At 42.2% G+C, this 19,322-nt stretch overlaps 1 protein-coding gene across 1 annotated transcript in view; it reads left to right on the top strand.

Annotated features, from left to right (window-relative positions):
• Positions 1-19,322, top strand: part of LOC126382826 (receptor-type tyrosine-protein phosphatase mu-like) — a 224,656-nt gene that overhangs the window by 103,188 nt on the left and 102,146 nt on the right. Inside the window, exons 8-9 of the mRNA XM_050032912.1 lie at positions 9,835-10,143; positions 12,470-12,579. Of these exons, the coding sequence (XP_049888869.1) occupies positions 9,835-10,143; positions 12,470-12,579 (419 nt within the window). The remainder of the gene's footprint in view (positions 1-9,834; positions 10,144-12,469; positions 12,580-19,322) is intronic.

Genomic DNA, 19,322 nt, shown 5'->3' with positions numbered 1-19,322 from the left:
TTCTGCTCCTGTAGCCCATCTGCTTCAAGGTTGGACGTGTTGTTGGTTCAGAGATGGTCTTCTGCAGACCTTGGTTGTAACCAGTGGTTATTTGAGTTACTGTTGACTTTCTATCATCTTGAATCAGTCTGGCCATTCTCCTCTGACCTCTGGCATCAACAAGGCATTCTCACCCAGAGAACTGCTGCTCACTGGATATTTTCTCTTTCTCAGACCATCCTCTGTAAACCCTAGAGATGGTTGTGCATGAAGATCCCAGTAGATCGGCAGTTTCTGAAATACTCAGACCAGCCCATCTGGCACCAACAAACATGCCACATTAAAAGTCACTTAAATCCTCTTTCTTCCTCATTCTGATGCTCGGTTTGAACTCCAGCAGGTCGTCTTGACCATGTCTACACGCCTAAATGCATTGAGCTGCTGCCATTTGATTGGCTGACTGACCACATGCCATTTACATATGGCATGTGTTTTGTCTGTTCTCCAAAATCCAAAATATTTCCACACTGCCGATTTATTCCCAAGTAAATAATATATCCTCATCGTCTTTTTCTTGGCTGCCTGCCATTATCTGCCTGCACTGTTTGACAATGACACAGATGTGCCATGGGAATTTCACAACAAAGGCGTTTCTTAAAGATGATAATATGAATTGATGTTTTCACTTATTATTTATGATATTTGGTCATTTAATGGAGGCATCAATCCAGATTGATGAGTCATTACACTAGTAGCTAATGTAACATTACTTTCCTTAGCCCAGATTTATCTGAAAATCATCTTATGCATTAAAAAACTGGGCTATAAGAGATGGAGTGAAGTAATAATGACCTGTGGGTTCAAAGCATATTCCCTCTATTCACACAGTTGAGCTTGTTTGCTTTTTTAGGGCAGCACACAGTAAGGTGGTCGATCATGAACAAAGACAAGCACTGACTTGGTTTGACTTGACAGTCTCGAGTTTCGTCAGGCATCACCCTCGTGTGCTGGTGAGGTCTATCTTACTTTCCCTCTCATGTTTTTTGCTCTGCCTTTCTATTCAGCGCTGTGAGAAGGAAGGCGTTCACCCATTCATCTCCACCTCTACAGCTTCGGGGGGTTCATCAGACAAGGTGGCAGCCCAGCCCAGCCCAGCGCCGGGGCTCATTCTGCAGTTTCAATTCGATCCAGCACGTTGTAGTTCCCCTCCGCCCCTCATCCTCACCCAGCATGGCAGTCTCATTTATCATGAGGCCTATAAAGAAGGACTTGATAGAGTGAGGAGCGACCACCACCATTCAATAAATCCTTGTGATTATCCACGCCTCCAAGGTGTATGGGCAGAGTGTCTGTGTGTGTGTGTCCTGAGCACGTGGGCATTTGTCTCTGACTTTGTAATGGGTGTAGAGGGTGATGTTAGAACACAAGAGGTCCATGTACAGTGCCTTTTAAAGTGCTATCAATTATAACATGTGTACACGCGTCAACCCCAAGGCCTGGTTTGACTTGTTGCATTTGATGAACAAAAACCTTGGCACTTCTGCCCCCCCCCCCCCCTTAGCCTTTCTTTCTCCAAACCCCCCACTCACACATTGACTCCCTCCATCACTCCCTCTTAACCCCCTCCCTCCTCTCTTTCTCTTCCTCCAGAGGATTGCATAGAGGAGCACTCTAGGAGGGTGATGGAGCTTTGATTGTCGGTTATCAAAAGCTATCATTACGGCTCGCTTCTGCGGGATATGAAAATGATTTCCTAAGTGTAAAACCCATGTCATTACCTCAATGGCCTCAGTGCTATCACTGAGATGTAATAGAAAGAGGCAAACAAATGTGCTCCCCTCCCAGCCCGCCCAGCTCAAACAGAACAGAGTGAATAACACACAGCAATGGAGAGATAAGTGACAGCAATACCAGGCCTCACTACCTAGAATGGAACACTTTACATGAAAACAGCCCTCCGACCAGAATTTAATCTTCGCCGTTGTCATGTTGTTTTGGTACTGTCTACGACGAAGGCACCTGCGTGTGACAAGCCCCGGCTGACATTCTCCAGCAAGGAAGCCGACAGTCTACATGCCATCCTGCGAGAGTCGAGGCATTTCTCTTTTTTCATCTCCGAACAGCAAAGCCCCCTCCTCCTCCACCTCCTCCTCCTCAACCTGAGCGCCTTTTCATCCTGATGAGATAGCACCCAGGCTCAGGAGCCGCATTGACTTGACGGTGGTTTCTAATCATTGGAGAAGTAGTCCTTTCTTTCCACCCTCCTCCTCCCTGGTTCTGTTTGCTGAGCAGGGAGATGGAAGTGTATGCCAGCACCAGGCTTTTCTGCTCTTAATCGATGTGGATCTGATAAAGATCCTGGCTTTCTGAATGACTCGTACGCCGCGGAGCCTGAGGAAGATCTGATAAGTAAATCGTTCTTCTGTACATATAGCCAGTAAGATGCTGAGGAACCAGATCTGCGCCGCTGTGCACGCGTATGAACGCTGGCTTTACTCACATACAACCGTAAACACGCTAGAAAGCACACATTGTCCCCATATTACACACACAGACACACACACACTTGTCTCGCAGTAAAGTGGCTGTTCTCCGGACATGCCCAATTTGCTTCCTTTCATCCAGGACTAATGTCTCGCTCTACCCAGGGGCTAAGTGCACCATTTGAAGCCCCCTCTAGGACAGACGGCTGCAACATGCAGTTATTTGTTGTTTTTGTTTCATGTTTTTGGGAAATCATGTTATCATTTGAGCTGCAGTAGCGTGTACGCAGGGCCCATTTGAATTAACAACAGGCAATAATGTGCTGATAATTTCTAAAAACATTATTTAAATGTCACGCTGTAATGACAAAAAATCACTAATAGTTCTATGTAAATGTCAAATTCAAATTATTCAATTACATGGCCGAGTGTGGGGCAGGTGATAATTTGTCCACCGCTTGGAATACCAATCTGGCTCTCGCTGGAGCTCATTCTGTGTGCCCTGGCATAAGATAGACCTCAGTAATTTCCTGCTCCAAGGGATGCTTTCATAGCCATTATTATAACTCTATTCCACTAGAAATATCTGCCATACTGGAGAGATATTAGAGTCATATTTTCAGTACTTTCACCCCAATGTCGCCCTCAGTGTGTGATAGCTTGTGTAAAAAAAAAAAAAATGGTATGGATTTCAAGAGATAGCCCTGTTATTCCTTGTTGTGATTTGTGCTTGCGCTTTTGATACTGAGCCTCTTACTGCTCGGTCAATAAAACTAAACTAGCGGTCACAGTAGACTGGGGTAATAGGCTCATCTCATCAGCTGTCATTCATGGGCCTGTGGGCCTATTTGAAAATGGCTGCATAGCCTCCATCCATACACGGAGGGATTTATAAAGGATATCAGCCATTCAGCGCGACCCGTTCATTTGAGATTAAGTGGAGGAGGAGGGTACAGAGTGTTTTTCTTTCTCTCTTTCCTCTTTCTTCAAAGTCAACCATGACCAGGCTCCGAAATGGATGAGGCACCTTGTTGTTCATGAAAACAGATGATGTCATTCTGAGTCATGGGGCACACATTCTGATTGGGTGTCCGCCACAGATCCTCACACTTTACTGCCTCCCTCAGACAGCTGGCATTTGCACTACAGGGAGCCAATGGGGTAACAAACAATTAGCCTTTTCTCAACAAAACTCCAGGGAGAGGCTATAGAATAGTCATAAGAGCTGTTTACTAAGTGGCCAATATTCCTTTATGTACCTCCACTATTTCTGTTGGCACATGAGCAAAAAATCTAATGCTCTCACCATGGGCCAAAAAGCCAAATATATATATATATATATTAATAAATAATTGCTTCCTCTTATTTCCCTTTTCCTCTTCCTTATATGGGCTATTCCTCTCAACAGTATTTTTTCACAAGTGCTTCCCATTCTTCTTGGCATCTCTCCACTGGCAGGAATTAGGGTGTAGTGGACATTATCTGTGATGTTCCACAAAGACGGAAGTGTGACATTCTCCTTGAACGCTTCCGAAATGAGACTTCCTCCCAGCCGCTCGTGCACGTCTGCTTGAGATTCACACTTTGGTGCATTTGTCACTTTGAGAGCATCTGGTTTAATTTGATTTCTGTGCCTGGCCACCCTGCAATTCTCTGTGCTTTTAGTGTAACCGTTGCCTACTGAGTGCGGCCAACAGATAGTTCCGCAAATAAAGGGGTTTAAACTTCTATTTTCTGGATGGCTTTCCCAACATTGCAACCTATTTGAAGAGGCCTGTTTTCTTTCGCCAGTTCAGTGTTAGAATCTCTTTTTTTTGTGTGATTACATTTGTTTAAAATGGCAGATCACTGTGTGAATTATAACATTTATCCCCACATACTGGTTTGATGCTAGAGTGGAGTTGGCTCAATTATTGTATGAAAGCACTTGGAATATTTGATACTTCAGCTGATGCCTTTGAAGGTAAATGTCTGACATACCATTCTGCACCAAAGATTAACATTTGATTTAAATTTTAACAATCATCGGAGGTCAGTTCTGTGATGAGAATCTTTATCAAAGATGATACATTCAAAGGAGTACTCCTACACATCATCGCAGAAAGGTTTCTCAAAGAATAAGCAGCACTTCAGTGCAAGCTTAAATGCACAACACTTATCAGCCAGTAAAAATATGAACACAGTTTCTTTAGCTATTGTTATGCCTCCATGCTGAGTGGCAGCCATGACCGGAGGCATTATGTTTTCGATTTGTTCATCCGGCGTTATGTCCGTCTGTACCTTTCTTTGTCGTAAAGGCTGCAGAACAAAATGTCTCTGGACACAGATGGTTAGACTTCCAACCAATCAGAACAACGAAACGTGTGAGGAAGCACTGAGCAACACATGCAAGAAGGGACGGTGCTTGGTCCATTTTCAAGCAGGAAAAAAATGGACAGACAACATAGAGCAAAAATACAGGATGAAAATGTAAAGCTCTAAAACAAGTAATATATAACACAAAATAAGCCCAAAAGTATGTCAATATATTCTAAAAATGAACCATAAAAAAACAAAAATGGCAACTACACATGATAACAAAGACCAGCTAAGACACACGGTGACATTGGCATATAGAAGATTGTGTACAAAAATCTTGCGACGGTGCTTTGAAACCGCCGAGAGCAACCAGTGAGTGCAACTTTAAGTCCTTCTGCAGAAAATCCCACATATAAGGAGCTGCATACATAAATGCTTGAATCTTGACTGATATTTGATCAGTTTCATGAGCCTGGTCTGAGCAGTCTGGACGCAGTTACAACCAATCACAGCAGCGAAATGTGCCATGTGCCATATGCCATGTAACTAGTAAAGCTCCTCAGCCAATCACTGTATCAAACCCACCCCATATTAGATAATGCTCTGCAAAAACACTTTTCTGGCCATTATTCAGCATCATAACTCAGGAACAGAGCGGGAGACATTTGGTCGGATGATGAATTGGTGACACTAATCCTGAAACTGGGGTGATTGATCAAATCTGCTCTGCTCCTGGGTTGAAGATGTGTGTGAAGCATCCGCATTTTAGAATTCGTAGCATCTTTGCAGCAACATCAATATTAAAAGCATTGTCTACTGTTATGGCTACAGGTTTGTGTTGTATCCTGCCTCTCATAAGCTCATTGGTTTCGCTGATATTGAGCATCAGGTGATTGTTGTTGCACCAGTCCTCTGTACTCCCATGTAAACAGTGGGTCTCATTCATGAACTGTTAGTAAATCTGTGAGTAGAATTGCACATAAAAAGCTTGGCTACTAAAAGCGTACTCCGGATTCATGAATGCCAATCGTAAATTGACAGCGTGCGCCTCCTTGTCAGCTATTAGCATACATCCCGCCCATGAATAGCCAGTGACTACCTTATATGGAGGTGATAATGGAGGTGTTAATTACTATGGATAGATGCATCCTGACAACCTGCGAACACTGAACAAACAAAGTGACTGAAGACTGAAGTTATTTTAGGTGAAGTGGGGTTGAGAAAAACATTTAATTTTCTTCTGTTAGTTGTAATGTGACAGAGATAGGTAAATCAAAGGCCTGGAAGGAGGTAAATGGTAACCTGATGCAAAAAACGCACAAGCACACACGCAAAAAAAAACGCGCAACAGGAGGAGGCTCTTCCTAGTCACAGCTCTCTGCTGCAGACGAGCGTGTTGCTTGCATCATTGGAGAGACCTCTCTGTCAGTTTGCCCTGAGCCTCAGCATTGTTTATCACTGTTGTGAAATTAAACCACTATTAAAACATCTTAATACAGGCAGTCAAATGTTGGCAATGACCCACTGTTAAGTTTAACACCAAGTAAGATAGTCTGGTGTAAAACCACATCATCTCCAACTCTCTGGCAGATTCAGGATCACCAACTGCCAGGTGTGAGTGGAGACAGATGCCAAATTGCTTTTCCATGTCCACAAGTCTTATTAGATCAAAACTAGAAACTTGAAATAATGTTTACGTGTCTTTGATAATTACATTTTTTTTTAAAATGACATGCAGGTTGGGGCTGCAGTGTGTAAAGAGGGCAGAGGGGGAGCATGCTGGTTCATTATTTTATTTATTCAGAGAACAGTGTTTTCCAGTTTTGTATTAAGTCGATTTAAATAACTCAGTACAACCCTAATCTAAAGCCTAAATCTGCTAAATATCTACTGATTTCACTAAATGTGTTATATTTCTAATGTCTTGTAATGTTTAACTTAAATGTTTCATAGGCATCTGTGTATGACAAGCAACAATTATGTGCAATATCTTATTTACACGAGCACTACGAGCAGTCAGAAGCAGGTGTAGATTTTGTTAGTATTTACGAAAAGATCGGAGCTACTAACATGTTGATGAATGCCGAAATACAGGTAAATTTCCTTTGCGAACAGTTGACACACACATTCGTTCTGCTCACGTTTCATGAATGAGACCCATTGTCCCTTAGTACTCACTGGAAATTATTTACTGGAATCATACACGTCAATATAGTGATAACTTCCATTTCGCCAAAAAGCACACCTAATAACATTTATTAAAATCCTTCAAAGACTTTACTACATATATTATATGAGTGTGGACCAGAGTGGATGTGAACTGCAGATTGACTCGTTGGTGGAGGCAGTAAATCTAGTTTAAATTGTTTTAAGAGCTGATTGTGACATGTTCCATCAAGGATTTTAGTGGTTTTAGTGTTGCAATCTGTGTAAACCTATAGTGACCAGTCCTTCTTAAAGCGAAACTAAAGCCCAGGTTCCACTAAACACTTTCGGTAGGGTACCTTTGTAACCATAAGTAACCCTTCAGACATGGTACCTACTAGACCCTAGTGTTTCCACTGCAGACAGTACTCTTAAATGTGGGCGGGGTTGTTGTCACTCACTGCTCCGTCCAGCACTCACTGTATTTACTGATTACCGGTGACACAGAGAGAAATCTGTACCTCGTTTATCGCCCACAGAACGAGGCTGCAGGCCAACATTTTCAGAACAAAATAAAACAGGCTGCAGTGAGAGTCCCTCTCCGTGGGATATTTAAAAATAGCGGGTTTGTGCATTTAATCCTTCTCAGGCAAGCTCAGGGGTTTAGTGTTGCTGGAGCCCACAGGAACAATGCTCCACAACACTTTCTTTCTTCTGGGTGAGGATTAGGATATCTGCAGTTCACGTAACCCCGTCGAAATTAATATATATAAACACTTGAAGATCCATTCGTTACTTAAAGTGTATATCATACAAGAGCGACAATCATAACTAAAGTAAAAGTTGTCAAAGTTGTTGCTGTAAAATTTAAGGTGTGTTGATGGATTTGCGTCGTCAAGTCATGCATCGAGTAACATTACAAGTTAACGTTCCACCTTAAAAGTTGCTTGCAGTCAACCCGGTGAATTATGTTATTTTGTCTCTGACTCCAGCTGCTGCAAGAGACAGCAAAACATCCTTTAATTTTATAGTTACAGTTTACTTGCCACTTATGAACAGTAGTTGCATGAGCCTCAAAACCAGCCACAACTCAGTCCTGAGCAGGGTGACCATCCTCTATTGAACAATCAATGGACTGCAGTGTTCACAGCTCCACCTTTTAGTACCAGATCTGTGTGCTAGGTACCCCAACGGAGGGGTGACCAAAAATAGGGACGATAAGGAATGGTTCCATTGGTACCATCCACAACTTTTCACAGTGGAAACGGACAAAAAAACATATCGAACTGAACTGTATTGTACCGCTCAGTCGAAAAGGGACTTAATTGCCCTTTTCTGTCTTTTGGAAAGATGTTTTTTTTTTTAACCATTTCCCTGGCATACTTTTTTCATTTGTAGCCCTTTGTGTATGCTACATGTACTATATGCTACACATTAATATCCCATTCCCCATCTGTCTTCAACAGCTCTCCCTCTGCCTCTTTCTGGCCCTTCTAATCCTATTTCATCTGCTCTACGAAAGCACAGGAGAGATCACATCCTTTGTTTCTCCTTGTGAAACCTCAATGTGTTCCGTCTTTGATTCAGCAAGAAAGCATCTGTATTTTGTCAGGGTGTTTTTCTCCTGCCATTATCCTCTCTCATTTGTACAAGCTTCTGTCATGTTACATGTCATGACCTGATTTCCTGAAAAACATTAATCTCTGTCTCGTAGCCTCAAAAAACTTATTGTTAATCATTTCAGTATATTTTTGAAAGATCCTCAGTGAAACTTGATCAGCCGGACATTTAAATGTGTTTATCACATTCAAAGGATGCCAACTGTGTTGTTCATTTAGATTCTGGCTTGTTTGTCACGTCCTTTGTACAGCCTGTAGAAATGAACAGCATGCTGGAGCTCGAGTCCAGTCTCCCCCCATGCACCTCCAGAATGTTAAACATGGCTGCCGTGGCTGCCTCTGAATTGCTGGACTGTGTCTCCTGGGGAACGGGGAAATTGAGCCCTGGCTCTTCCTAATAGGTGGTAAAGTGTTAAGTTCCAGAGAAATGGACTGCGAATTTAACCTGGAATGGAAATTGATCCCATTACCTTGTGCTTGGGCTGCTTTCCTCCCGTAGGTAGGAGAGCGCGAGAGAGAGAGAGAGCAGGAGGGGAAAATAGACAGGGAGAGCAGAGAGAGGAGATGAGGGAGAGCGGGAAATAGAAATGGGGGAGCCACAGAATAAGAGAGGAAATAGAGAAGGGGAATGGAGAGAAAAGAGATGGAGGAAGAGGAGATGGAAGGATGGAAAGGGAGAGGGGAATATAGAGAAAGTAGAAGAGAAAAGGCAAGGAGACACGGAGTGTATGTGATTAGAGGTGATAGGATGGCAGTGGGGGTTGTGTCCTGCCTGGATTGGCAGGCTGGCTGACTCTGTATCAGTGTGGCGCTAATAGCTGACCGCCACTGGGCGAGATGGAAAAGAGAGAGGAAAAGGCAGAGGACAAGGTAGAAGGAGCAGAGGAACGGCACGCTCTGAAGGGATGATACACCTCCTGCTGAGGGTTTCCACCAACAGACCTGTGGTGTCTTGGTGTGTGCAGCTGCTGTGAGACCGAGTTAGCAACGGTGATGGGATGTGGCAATGCTCAGTATCAGGCTGTGGCTTTGAAATTTTTCAAATATTTTCTGGGAATATGAATTCCAAACAGAGGAAATAGTATTTCAATATGAAAAAAGTATTGACCGAGTCTCAAGTGTTATGAAAAAATCTGGGAGTAGATTTTCTTTGACCCAAAGGAACACCGCCTTCTCTGTGCCCTGGCATAGACCTCAGTAATTTCCTTGATTTTATTGAAACTATCTTGCGCTCCCTGCCATTTCATGTGGCCTAATTGATTATCTTGATGTATGCTCACACTCTCGTCTCTGTCTGTCCACCCTGCCAGAGCCCATGCACGGCCCACAAAGGCTCGAAGTGGTGGACATCCAATCCAAACAGGTGACAGTGCGCTGGGAGCCCCTGGGCTACAACGTGACCCGCTGCTACAGCTACAACCTGACTGTCCAGTACCGGTCCAGGGTGGCCGGCAAGGACGAGACCCGCGAGGAGGTGTGTTACGACACCCAGAGCCGCGACCCTCAGCACACCATCCACAACTTGACGCCCTTTACCAACCTCAGTGTCAAGCTGGTGCTACGCAACCCAGAGGGGGTCAAGGAGAGCACGGAGCTGGAGGTTCAGACTGATGAGGATGGTGAGTGGGATGCAGGGTTACTTCCTGAACAGTGTGACACAAGAGTTTGCTCAACTGATTCTGGATTAGATATTAAGAGGAACACAACCACTTTACTCAACTTTCAAACAAGTTAAAACTTCAATATTTACAATATATAATTTTGGATGGAAAATGGAAAAATTTGATAAAATGTTATTAAACTCATCCAGCCCACCCCAGCATAAGCATATTTTTGTGTTTATAAAAATATTTGTGAACAACCATAAGACCTCTTGTGAATCATCTGTTAGTTAATATAATATAACATAGAAAATAACACGTCTCCTTGGGTTTTTAAAACATTTCTATTTGTGTATTAACATTAATAAATGCTTTATGACAAACTGGAAGGTTTCATTTATATATGTTATTATGTTGATTGAGGGGCGTCAACGGTTTGCCGGTCAATCGGTTAACCGGCAGGATGGGGTTGTTGCTGAAACATGGTGGCCACCCTCAGGTCTCCATCCCAGGTTGCCTTGTTAAGTAAGCTGCTTCGTTTTGGACTGCAAACCCGCTTTAGCATCATTGTTAGCTCTGTTAGCACCATTGGCTGTATCCGCACAGCTAGTGGTGCTAACAGTTAACAATACTAATCGGCGTTTACGGCTCAAAATGAAGCCACTCACTTACAAAAGCAACCTGGAGGGAGACCAGATGGTGGTCACCATGTTTCAGCAACAACCCCATCCCAGTGGGACGACAATACCAGCAGTAGTCGTGAATGAGCTGCACCACCAGCTAGCTTTCGCCTGGTGGTTTGCGGTGCAGAGCAGCCAAGGCTAACCAGTGGAGACTTGAGGGTGGGCGGTGAGCTTTATGTTTCTGCATGTTAACAGGGCTAGCTGTCTGTCAGGAAATAAAGGCAAGACATCTATAACACAAACATTGAAATTTCATCACCTCTAAATGGATAGCACTTTGAAATGTGGTGCTAAAGGTCATGTTGATTATAATAATAATGTTATATAATGTTATAAACCATTTATTGAGTGTATCAATGCTTAAAGATGCTAAATAGGGGCTTAAAATAACATGTGATCTTAAATTCAATAGAGCATTACCCATAAATCCCATCAGTCGTGCTAGTTCAAAGCCATCAAAACCAAATGAGCAACCAATATACAGCTACACAAAAAACTTTTCACTTTTTAACACTTGCAAGTCATATCCAGCAGTGTCATTTTACCTTATTTTACCTGGAAGTTTAAAAAGGAAGCATGTCCACTCTCCAACAGCAGAAAAAAAGTCATCTTTAATGTTAACGTTGTGACACTATAATCTTTAGGATGGACAGGTAATTCTCACCTGATCATAAACAGCATCCACTGAAAACAAGTTTGGGATTCTCCAAATATTTTTCAGGAGAGCACTTGAGTCAGACAAGCAAGCTTCAGTGTTGTGTGGTTGTTTCACCTCCTTCAAAGATGAAAGATCTTCTGTGTTGCCTCAGCAGACACAGGAAATGAACTCTATAGAAGTCTCAAGGAACCCCGGCCGCCAGATAACAAACAGGCTCAGCTGACGAAAAGAGAGCCTTGTCATGTCTGGCTCAGATATCTGTGGTTGAAAACTTGAAAGTGGCAACTGTTTCTCACTATCAGACTTCTGTGTGTCTGTGGATCTGTGTGTTTAGACTCCCATGGGAACAAGTGTACAGGCAGGGTGTAGCTGTAGTTGCATTCTTGAAGATAAATCTTGGGGAGAAAAAAAGACATCTCCACATCATTATGTTTCGCTTACAGAATGAAAGCAATCCACATGAGGGGTTAAAGGACCAGATCTCTTTGGCAGTATTTCAGTACGTGTAAACATTGCAGAAAGATTAAGATTCCCACTATTCACATGGGGATACCAGCTCATCTTTGTTTGCAACACATTTTTATCCGTGTGAAAAGTGTTCAGTTTTCCTGTTAAGCATGTCAGCGATTGTGTTTTGAGTGACAATGACTTCAAATAATCTCACAAATACCCATTAAGATGTGTTTGACTTTGGCTCATGGCCGTTTATGTACTGTAGGTCCTTGAAGAGCTCTTTGATTGATTGTTTATGCGCATTGGCACGAGGTGATGGGCTGGGTAAATCATAATAGAAAAGATTAAATCTGCAAACTAGGAACTGCTTTCCAATTTTTATTGACATTTTAACTCAACACACATGCACGGAAGATGAAAAAAAACAAATCAATGAATGTGTATCCATGGAAATTCTACGGTGTGTGCTTTTTGAACAGCTTTTTTCTACCTTGAAAAATACCACTCTGCTACAAGTTTGAAATAATGTGTGTGTAATAATTTCCCACAGTGCCAGGAGCTGTCCCTCTGGAGTCCATCCAGGGCAGTGCCTATGAGGAGAAGATCATCCTCAAGTGGAGAGAACCAGCGCAGACCTACGGGATCATCACTCAGTTCGAGGTACGCAAGCACTTGGGTTAGCAATATGTTAGTGTTACTGAACGCTCTTTGGAGTATTAAACCAACTTCTAATATTTTTTTCCCCACCTCTCTGTGGATCGTGCACATATCTTTGAATTTCTTTGAGTCCTTTTTCACGCAACTGTGATGGGCAGTAGTGTGCAGAGCTGTCAGAGAAATGTTCAGATTGATTTTTTTTATCACATGAATCACTTTGGTTTCTTGAGTTAGAACTTTGTCCACAAAACAAGTTCAGTATTTCATGAAGTGCAGACAGTTATGTTTGAAAAGTGTTGCCCAAAACTGGTTTAGATAAGGTAAAACTATCATGGAAACCCGTACTTCAAATTAAACTGGACCTTCTCAGGTTATTTTCAATTGAGGCTTAAAGAAGGATTTCACTGCTGGAAAGATGGTGTTTTCATAAAACTGGGCTGTTTATGGGGTAGTAAGACACAAATACTTTTGAAATTGGTGCTACTTGACCAGAGAAAAGAGAGATAAAAGGCTGTGGCATTTGCTTTTTTCTCAAGAGGTAGAAAGCCTACAACTACCAGAATGCATTGTGCCGCAGTGGACCAATAAATGCTTAGGTGAGAGAGACAGAGGGAAGAGTCTCACTCTCTGTCTGCTTCTATACTCTTTTGACTGTTGGCACGGGTGTACAAAAATGCAGAGGTCCAACCTGTAGTTTGAGCAACAGCCCTAGAGCCAGCGAAAATTGCATTGCAGGCAGGAACACTTTAGTCAAAGAAAACTTTATTTCATTTCCATTTGCAGTATTAGGGCTGTGTTCGGGGGCCTCTCTGCCTTTCCTAGGCCTACGCAGAAAGTCCCTTCCATGCGCCTACACGGAGAGCCTAAGGCGGAGAAAGCACACCTCCCTGCCCTTCCATGCGCCTACATGGAAAGCCGAAGGCAGGGAGAGCAGCAGCAAACACCCTCCCTTGCAACAGAACAGAGCAGCATCAATGACAAACAGAAATTACATTGATAAGTCAGACACAGCATTAAAAAGGAGGAGCTGGGGTGGAGGCGGCTTGCAGAGGAAGCAGCAACAGTAGGCAGGCCAGAGCAGTTTAAATAGGGCGCCCTGAATGAGATTCGCCAGTTGGTTGCATAGGAAGGAATCATGTGATCTATCAGCTGCTCCATCAGTTGATTGGCTGTTTGAGATCTGCTCATGTAGCTGGGATGTGAGCTGAGCTGGACAAAGTTTAGCTGATTCAAAACACACCCAAAACACACATTAAACATGGCTTAATAGCGACAATTTCAAATACAAGTACACAAATCAGCTTCACTATAACTCGCAGCATTCACAGACAAACATTTGTCTTTATCTGGACACATTTTCCCCATAAATACAACATGCTAATGTTATAAGCACAAGCCTATGGCATTTTACATTGTATAAATTAGCCTAGCAGCTAGTGAACTTTTCCTCTTCTCATATAAAACCAGGGACAACAGCAGCATTTAACAAAGGTAACGTTACACAATTCCGCTCCAGTTTAACTCACAAGGTTCACCAACAAATCAACTGTCTTATACTAAACACGTTTTCCAAACAAAGATAACATGCTAACGTTATTAGCACAAGCCTATGGCATTTAACATTGTATAAATTAGCCTAGCGGTCAGCAAATTTTTCCGTATACATGTGTTCCTCATTTTGTATGCCAGTCTTACAGAAACACACACATTGTTCTGGTGGTGTACAGCTCCACCTCCCCATTTCCATTTGCAGTCTGTAAGCTGACAACTGGAACCAGAAAACAAACAATCACACAAGCTCAGTTGGCAAAGACAAAAGAATATTAGTTACCTAGATAAGTAATATACATGGACTCATAACCTCACAGTAAACTCATCTTATTTAACCTCCTTTGTGAAGTACTACCCAAGTTCTTTTCAGCGTTCATCGTTTTACCAGGAGAGAATCAACTGTCATCTTCCATCCTTTGACACATGGGCGACCTCTAAAGAAAATACAATCTCCAAAACACGCCTCGAACACATAACACGATTCAGCACCAAGCAAATGTTGACTTAAGGCTCCACACAGCCCCTGCTAGCGCTGTCCAGGAGCTGCATTGAGTCTTGAATAATAAAAACACCGTCTCCACACACACACACACACACACACACACACACACACACACACACTCTCACACTCACACAGAGGATATATGTACACATTGATCTTAACCAGCTTAAGGTGGAAGTAATCCTCCAGCCTTTCCCACAGATTGATTCTCCTCTGTTGATTCTCCCTCTTGTCGCCGTTTGCTCTCGCTTGATATTTTGACTAGGTTAGCAATCATTGACAGGGCTGTTTCTCATACGAAGAGAGCAGATTGTATAGTAAAAGCGATGCAGTCAGGGTCATTGTATAGGTTGCTCTATCCATTTCTGTGTCATCAGGTGACTGAGGTGAATGAAATATGAGATAGATACTCCAGTAGCGGCACGGAGACGTTTCAATCTAAGCAGGAAAGTCTTAAAGTCCTCAGATTCATAACAAGGCCCTGTTTATTCAAGTGTGTGTAGTGCAGTGTTGTGTCCTGTGCACAACTGTATGGCACTTAGAGGTGCCGGCAGAGTGCAGGAAAACAATGTCTATAAAAACGGTAGATTTACCGCATACTTAATCACTTTAAGAGCAACATGTTTCAGTTGTTTATCTTTTTAAAATTTCATGGTACAAGAAAAAGCATTCAGAGCAAATGGCGGAGTTTGCAGCGCTGCTTTGTCAGGTTCACTCATATTTACGTTGAGGCAAATGTGTTTCACTTTATGAAATACCCACTCCAGGCTATTATATTCATATGCTGCAGTAATTACTTCTCTCTGTCTGTGTCTAGAAAGCCTTAACAGTATGGTAATGTGTTTAGGTACAATAAACAGCAAGTCTCTGACAATCTTTGTATTTGCTGGTATTAATACACAGTGAGGCGTTGTTATAAATTTCCCAACATAGTTTTGAATAACAGGTTTTATTTTGGAGTAAGAAAGAGTATTAGTATTCATTGCACCCTGGGTAACTAGCAGCTTGTTCCAGGTGTGTCCCCTTCACACCGCTACAGTCTGACTCTCTGGTTTGAAGATCCAGTGAAATGTAAAATACATATCCCAGTTTTAATCCTGCGTCTCTGTGTTAATTGTTCATTTATGACGAATAAATGCCAAAAAATCAGTATGACTATTTTTTCATCAAAATCCTTGTCTTTTCTCCTCCTGTAAAAAATGGTTTCAAGTGTTTCAAGTGTGACTCATCCTGCACTCAGGGGCTTTTACAAGAGCTCATCCGATCAAATGAGACTTTGGGCGACTTGCTAGCCACACTGGTCATATAAAACCACACTTCATCATTTGTGGGTTGTAGCAGCTAACAGAGCAATATGGAGAGAGATGTGTTGTTCTAGTTCATTCATCCCTTCCTCATCCTCCTCCTAAGCTTACAACAGCAGTGTGTTCCAGCGGCAGCTGCTGGTCTTTCAAGGAGGGGAAGCTCATTTTCTGCCTACATCATAAAATGTGTCTGTTTATTTATACGTAAATTCTACCCTCCGTTCCTTTTCAAGAAAATGATCTGTGACCCTGTCATACCAACTAGGCGTCTTTTCCAGGGACTTGACCAGTGTCCTCTCAATGGCCAGCAGAGCTAGGCTGCTTAGATGGTTTCATCAAGAGGCATGGCCAACAGTACATTTTATTTGTCACAGCACTTCCAGTCAGCCAGCTTACTTTGTCATACCAGGATAGCTGAAAAGACCTGTTACTTTTCCCCACCCTTTGCATCAAATCAATCTGAGGTGTTGATCTGCCCTGCTGTTTAACTGTTCTCCTCGTAAGGAAGACTATCAAATGGCTTCGCCAAAATCCGGTCGACAATATTCAAATTGTCTGCCATTATGTGCAGCTTGCTAGCTCGCTGGCTAGCTGGGGCTGCTGCGCGAGGCTAGTGTGACCGCCTGTGAGTGCTTTGGGACGGTTGGGGGGCTCACAGCAGCACCCGCTGCTCGTTGGGGACAGTAACTGCAGAGCGACAGAAGTCAGTCTCCAAATACGAGTACAGTCTCCAATAACACCAGAAAAAGATGCTAGATTTGTCGCTAGTTGTTTTTAAGAAAGAAAAAGTCACTAAGAGGATTGGAAAAGTCTCCAGATCAACTCGGAACAACGGAATGAAACTTGAAAAATGCTCCGATGGTTTATATTTCAAGATCGCTGATTCCCAGAATTGGGCGTTTATTAGGCGTGCCACTAGGCAGTGTCATGGACGTTTTCACTTGTGGGCTTTCTGGTCCCAGATTTCAAATTAGACCAACATGACTGCTTGTTTCTTTCTTCCTTTCTCTTATATTTTAAAAATAGCTCAGCAAAACATGTTTCTGAAAACAGGTTTCCAGAGGCGATGCTGGAGCAGCATTAATTTTGACAGCTATGTTAGAGTAAGTCTCAGTCTTCAGGCGAAAATGCTTTTTAGTTTTAGTCACATTTTAGTCATTTTTATCCTTCATAGTTTTAGTCTACTTTTCATGACATCTTTTAGTCATTATGTTTTCTAGGTTTTTTTTTAATCTTTAAACTAATCCAGTTGGGCTAATTCATGTGTCAGAAATTAGAATCCAGGTTGACAGGTTGTATAAGAATTTCATTTAGACAATTTGTCTCTACAACTACAAATAAATTCTGAACACTTACAAACTGTAATTTCTCCAGCAGTGTTTGACAGGTTTACGTGGTGATATACGAGCACACTCTTACTGATCATCATTTGAGAAGCTCGACATCTCTTCAACACCACAAATAACTAATCTGAGACAGCTATGGTTTGTAGCCAGGTTCATTGTAAACTCTGACTTATCCATCTCACTGTTAAGAAGCAGAAAAATAACTAAAGCCTGAATTCTTTTTTTTTTACCTGCAACATGTTAGTCTGGAGGTTTAAACTCATGTCTCACAGAGTTGATGATTGAAACCAAATTTTTATCTCTGCCAGAGAAAACTGATCTGAGTTCAGACTGTTTAATCACAGCACAGCTACACTCACAGATAACTGAGCCTCCTACCTGCCTGTCAAACAGTCATCAACCCATAAACCCTCTAAAGGTAGTCCAGATTTGGGTGCAGTCCTGCAGAGATCAGCTGTGAAGTCCAGCGGCCGGTGGTTGCTTGCTCCGCTGCCATTCAGTGTCTAACAAGCGGAGCTAACTGCTAACAGCCACCGCTGTAACTACCAAACTCTACAAATCCATTCAACAGCTCCACCATCCACAGTCACACACACATGTCTCAATATTTACTGCTGAGTTACAGCTCACAACTCGCTCCAATGACTGAAGCTGCTCCGGTGTGAGTGTTTTTGCTGGCTAGTCAAACATCCTCAATTTACTGGAGTTTACCAGCCTGTTGCTCACGTGGCATTTGAAGAAAATTACAAGAATGGCTGTTCTCGGCTTTCAATGTCTGATAGTCCACCACTAACGTTTTCGTCACATTTTGTGTCGTCAACTAAAATGAAACAGATTTCGCCTTAGTTTTTATTATCAAGATTTATTTTAGCTTGTCATCGTCTTGTTTTCGTGATAGAAAGAAGGTCATTGACAAAAAAATTTCGTCAAAGTTTTCATCAACGAAATTAACACTGTGCTAGACGTCCCTGATTTGCATAAAGTAGCCTCGACCTTAACTTCATGCAATTGAGGATTGGCCAACGTGATACTTCATATCTCGAAGGCCAATGCACTGCAACCAGAATACATTAAACAGCTGCTTACATAGACAATGAATGGGATGTGTTAATATGACAGATTTTGTGAACACATACCATTACACAACCACATTTTTAACATGGTGGTGTTTATATACACCTTACTGCTGATTGGGAAACATCTCTGACACACCCGCCAAATGACCCATGTGGGGCCTTTTCAGATTAAATATGCCTCAAATGGGGCATGTTCAATCTGAAAGGGAGGTGTATGTGGAGCCAACAGTCCTCTGTAGCTCCATACTACCCTAAACTCTATTTTAAGAGGTCCAATCAAATGCCAACTATTTTATTTAAATCTCTCTTGTAACTGTACGCCGCTAAAAATTTCCACTCACTGGGAAATATGTCACAGAGGATGAAGAAGCTCTAATTTCCATTTTACTGGGACTTTAAGAAAATAAGCCACAATGTATTCTGCAGGTATTCCCCAGAAGTTGCGTATAAGCTAGGACCTTGCTTTGATTTGACATTATCAAAGGACTCAAAGTGAAATACATCTGACAAGGTATCTGATATCAAAGAGATTTCAGCTCTATTCCTTTTTGACCAAGCTCTCCGAGTGCCATTTTATTGGCAGCCTTTCAGACAGACATGGGCCAGCTTCTCTTTAAAGGTATACAACAGATTTAGCAATTACTCCTTGTTCATCGGCCATATTTTGCAGTAGCATTTTGTTTATTAACAGATGCTGTGGTAAGTAAAAGCTGTGCATCAAATTACTTTTTTTAGGGAAACTATAATGAAAAAAGAAATTGTATTTTTGTAATATTATGTTATGCTGTTTCCCTTAAAAGCCAATATTCTTATAAAACCTACAGTTTTTTTTTTAATCTCTTACATTTAGATTATTAATATTTACTGTAGGGCAGTCTGTGGTAACTCTGGCAATATGCAATCTCAATGCATGTGTACTAGAAGTGCTTGTTTTTGCCCTGGACAGGCTCAGACTGTTTTAAGTGTC

This window comes from Epinephelus moara, chromosome 21 (assembly GCF_006386435.1).
Source record: "Epinephelus moara isolate mb chromosome 21, YSFRI_EMoa_1.0, whole genome shotgun sequence".
Taxonomy (NCBI): Eukaryota; Metazoa; Chordata; class Actinopteri; order Perciformes; family Serranidae; genus Epinephelus; species Epinephelus moara.
This window is presented reverse-complemented; position numbering and strand designations above follow the sequence as displayed.